Source organism: Branchiostoma floridae, chromosome 1, assembly GCF_000003815.2.
Source record: "Branchiostoma floridae strain S238N-H82 chromosome 1, Bfl_VNyyK, whole genome shotgun sequence".
Taxonomy (NCBI): Eukaryota; Metazoa; Chordata; class Leptocardii; order Amphioxiformes; family Branchiostomatidae; genus Branchiostoma; species Branchiostoma floridae.
Genome location: NC_049979.1, coordinates 31,664,186 through 31,668,902, shown reverse-complemented (window position 1 = coordinate 31,668,902; position 4,717 = coordinate 31,664,186). Strand labels below are relative to the sequence as shown.

The 4,717-nt window shown below is 39.5% G+C and overlaps 1 protein-coding gene across 1 annotated transcript in view; it reads left to right on the top strand.

Moving 5' to 3' along the window:
- Positions 1 to 3,127, top strand: part of LOC118423289 — a 5,179-nt gene extending 2,052 nt beyond the window's left edge. Inside the window, exons 3-5 of the mRNA XM_035831425.1 lie at positions 75 to 1,819; positions 2,337 to 2,471; positions 2,838 to 3,127. Coding sequence (XP_035687318.1) covers positions 75 to 1,819; positions 2,337 to 2,471; positions 2,838 to 3,000 — 2,043 coding nt within the window. The 3' untranslated portion in view covers positions 3,001 to 3,127. The remainder of the gene's footprint in view (positions 1 to 74; positions 1,820 to 2,336; positions 2,472 to 2,837) is intronic.
- The last annotated feature ends 1,590 nt before the right edge of the window (positions 3,128 to 4,717 follow it).

Below are 4,717 nucleotides of genomic sequence, written 5' to 3'. Positions count from 1 at the left end.
ACATAGTTGAGGAGAATCATCAGAAGTGCCATGACATTGGGATCCACATTCTTTGTCGGTCGTTTGATGGTCAGTGGAGGCAACTACTTGTGCGGGACAAGAATGGCAATCCACTCACCCGTCTACAGCTGCAGAAAGACATCTTGAAGGAGGTGTGTGGTCAGAAGAAAAGGGTACTTGTAGAAGACTTAAAAACCATACAAGCACTAGAGTGGGTGGTAGAGAAAGATGAACAAACAGGAAAATCTGTCATCAGAGTAAAGATGCAAGACAACCTTCCCTTTCCCACCACAGCTACTTTGGGATGGAAGACACAAAAGAGCAGCACAGCTCAGGAGTCAAGTGTCATGGCCAACACTGCTGATGACGACACTTCCCTCTTACCAATGTTGGACACATTACCACTGGAGACCCCTTCAGATAATGAGAAAGGTACAAGGGGTGCAGCCTGCAGTGCTTTTGAGGAGATTTTTAATGAGTTACAGAATAGCGATGCAGACGCTGACAATGTTGACATCCAAAATGAGGAAGAGATAGAGCAGATGGACACTGATGGAGGTGTGTATGCAGAGCTTGACCAGACACAAAGAGAGGAAGTTGATTCGGAACAAACACATGAGGCAGATCAGCCCAAGCATCAACTAAGTGAATCTGAATACAGAGAAATCCTGGAACAACTGATGCATGATGAAAAGGCCAATGTTGATGGGCGATGGAACAATAAGAATCTTGAAGACTTCAAAGGGAAATTTTCCTCTGCTGCAGTACTTGACTCTTCCTTCCGAAATGTTGAGCTGAACTGTATAGTGGAGTGTTTGAAATCAAGTGTACAACTACAAGCTTGTGAAGCAATCATGCGGAGCTGGCCCAAATACAGGAAAGTAAATGCATTGTGTGATATTCTTGCAGATGGTTCTCATGTTGAAGTGAAGAGGAGGAGGACCAGAGTAATGATGCCATTGTCTGTCCTATGTGAAAAGGTACTCCTGTCAAATCAGTACCCCAAGCAAGCACTCAATGTCTCCCTGTCAGAGTATAGATATGCTGTAAAGCAGAAAGAATGGGAAGGAACAAGTGCTATCAGCAATGATGTAAAAGTGGAAGGAACTAGTGAGCCTGCTGCATGGTTCTACAAGCCAGAATTCAGTACTGAAAGATCCCAGCTTGAGGTAAGCTGCATTGATGGTGATCATCTTCTCACCAGGTGGAGAGCACATTGTGCGAGAGGCAATGTGAAAGGACTGAAAAGGGATGCATGGATCCAAGTAGCCAAGGACAGATCAACAAGCCTTAACATCAGTATGGTTGAAGACATGCTAGATGCTCAAAGTGTTCCCATCGCATGCATATTCTTTAGTAGTGAGGTTCAAGACAAGATGGTGCAGCTGGGTTTTTCTACGGAAGCCCTCTTTGTCAGACATATCAGAGAAGGCCTGATCGTGGCGCATGATCAGCCCGGCATCTCTGCCGCAGAAAGAGCAAACATGCGATTCAGACTAAGATCGTTCCTGATGCATGGAATAAGCTTCCACACCTTTCCACCGCCAGGAAGGTACATATACAGTGCTGCGATAGGATATCCTTGGCAAATCTGGGAGGACACAGTTGCATCAATAGAAGCACACATGATTCTCTACCCGCTCGTAAAACAAGGCAGCTACAACCAGAGGGCATTCTCCAGTTCCCTTTGCGAGCAGTTCTTCAGCGAGATGACAGGGGACGACAAGACAGGGCACTGTGGCACACTGACAGCTGTAGAGCTCACTCGACACTTCGGCACTGTCTGTGAGATACTTGCAACAAGGCTGGATCCACATCGGTTTGTTCATGGCTCATTTATGTAGTTATATACAGTAGAAGTCAGTTAATTGTGCGACAGATTATTGCACACTTCTGTTAATTGCACAGAATCCCAAAAGCCCGTAGTGCTTCAGTCAAGGTAGATAACTTCGCTTTGTTGCACCACCCGGACAATTGCATGAAATATGCTGTCAAATGGGATGTGCAATTAAACAGCTTCTACATGTAGTATAAATTTACATGCAGATGGAGTGATTCTAATTCCCTTTTTTCACATCCTTGTGTTTCACCTTAGAAATGTTATGTTTCAGACATAATCTTCATAAAATGCTGGCTATACAATAATTCTGAATCATTTATTTCTGTCCATGAAGAGAAGAATTGTATTCAGGGTGTAGTTACATCATGAATTGTTTTTTTTTAACATATCTTCTGCATCTCTCCTTTATATACAGCTAGAAATTGGGTTAGGGAAAAATGAAGAATCCATTATGATTCAAAATGAATATAGCAGTTGTAATCATTTGTTTCTGCAGCAAGTGGGACATGAGAACCAAAAAATCCTCAGTGTACCCAGTCGTGACTGCTGATCCTGAACATGGCAGCCCCACCATGGAGATGGAGCCATGCCTTTCTCAAGACAAGAAACACATACGTGAAATCAAACCAAGGTGAGATTTTGCAGCCCAGGAAACCAACCCTCTTACATCCAGAACCTAGGTGTCCCCACTGACTCATAATAGACTATAAAAAGTTTTAAGAACCATTGTAATTAATAGCAGGTACATAACATGCATAGAAGTAGGTTATACAGTCCTCAATCCATTAAAAAGGGTCACTGGCTTGTTCTTTCTTGGATGGAGTGTGGGCCCTTATTATCTGCTTGTTCATTACTGTACATGTATGTCCTGTCCAGAGCCATTGTAATGTTGAGTCCCGGGATTGGCTTGATGGGTTTGTGGCATTAATTTTCTTTTGTTAACTGGCTCAATTCTGACAAAACTAATAAAATCACATTTACACTCTATACTCTGCAGGAATCACATGTTTGACACTCCACGAACAAGGAAAAGCCATCGAAGGCATGGGCAGATTTCAGGACCGAATGAGCCATCCCGAGGAACACGTGGAGTTCGACAGCATCATCGTATTGATGAAAGCAAGATGCTACCATCAACAAGAGCTGGAATCGAAATTTAGGACCTGATATCCATACTACTGTTTAGTTTTTCTTTTCCTATGGTGTTTTACTCTGAGTGTTATCACTTAGCAATGTGCAGTATAACTGGAATGTTTGAATAGTTTCATTTGCTGTGGAACTTCAGAACTTATATCTCAAATCTTTGTAGAATGGAATGAAAATCTGAAATTTTATGTGATGTAAGTAACTTAGAAATGTATCATCATCCTAATAACGAAATCAAAAGGATATATTTCTTAAGCCCCTTCGTTATCTTAAATGATTTGCATTTTATTTGGTTACAAGGCTATGTTATGAGGAAGGATTCTGTGTTTAGATACCAATTACATGTACACTCATTACCAACTAAGGAATAGACCAGTCTTACTACCTTTTCTTGTGCTGATCATCTGACATTCCCTCAGGAATTTAATAGAACAATACAAGACAATGTTATTGATCACAAAATTTATTCTGTTTGGTTACAAATTCTGTGTTTTCCTGAGTAGGTTTTGTTAAACTCAATTGTTTTCCTGAGTAGGGTTGATTGCAAAATACAAATCCACTGCATTTGAAGATTTAGTGGTATACTCTACAATGTCATGTGCAGTGACAACTTTAGGTCTGTTTCCTTATAATTGTCACATTGTAAATACAAATGGTAAACCTTATATATGTAAAAACATTAACCACTGTTGCTTTGGAGAACAAGAAATACCAGCTCATACACAAGTTACATGTCCAACAACCCTAATATATACTTTGAAAACAGCAACAAATGACAACGCCCCCTCTTTTACAGCATTGTAATGGTAAGGCAGTATTTCTCATAGCATCGATTAGTATGTGATATGAATGTGAGGATAATTTAAACTGCAGAAATCATAGTGTACTGACATTGAAAGCCTTTTTCTGTGTTTTCCTGAGTAGGTTTGGTTAAACTCCACCAGTACTGTTATTCAGAGTACGGTTGATTACAAATCCACTGCATTTGAAGATTTAGTGGTATACTGTACATGTACAGTGGACACCTATAGCATAGGGTCTGTTTCCCTATTTGTCGCAATGTATATACTAATGGTAAACCTTACATATGTAAAAACAAACCACTGTTGCTTTAATTTCTTAAAGAACAATAAATGCTAACTTCAACAGAAGTTACATGTCTAACAACCCTATATACTTTGAAAGCAACAAGAAATGCCCACTATTTTGCATAATTGTAATGCACTCGTCACATGTATTTATATCATAGCATGATGACAATGGTAATATGTGATATGAATGTTTGGATAATTTAAACTGCAGAATGATACGATAACTGTACTAACAGTGAAAGCCTTTTTCCATTTTTCTTTTAGTGGGCATGAAGTTATATGTTTGATGTTCCAGAATAAAGTCAGTGTTCAACTGTATGAATATTGGATTCTCCATGCTATTCAATGACCTGAATTTTCCATCATTGGCAGTAGGTTTAATCTTTGATTTAACATGTCACATAGTGTTGTATACGTTTTGAAATCTTTCCATGTGGAGCTGCCAAAAAGTGATAAACTTTTCAACATGAATATCCCTATAACCAGTTATATACACCAAATTGAATAAAGTCATTATAGGTAATATTACAAGATAAGTGCAAAGTCAACATTCTCATAGCTCCACATGTGAATAGCTGTTGAAATGTTAGAACAACATGAAAACAAACAACTTATGAGCTAAAAGTAAAACTAGACTGTT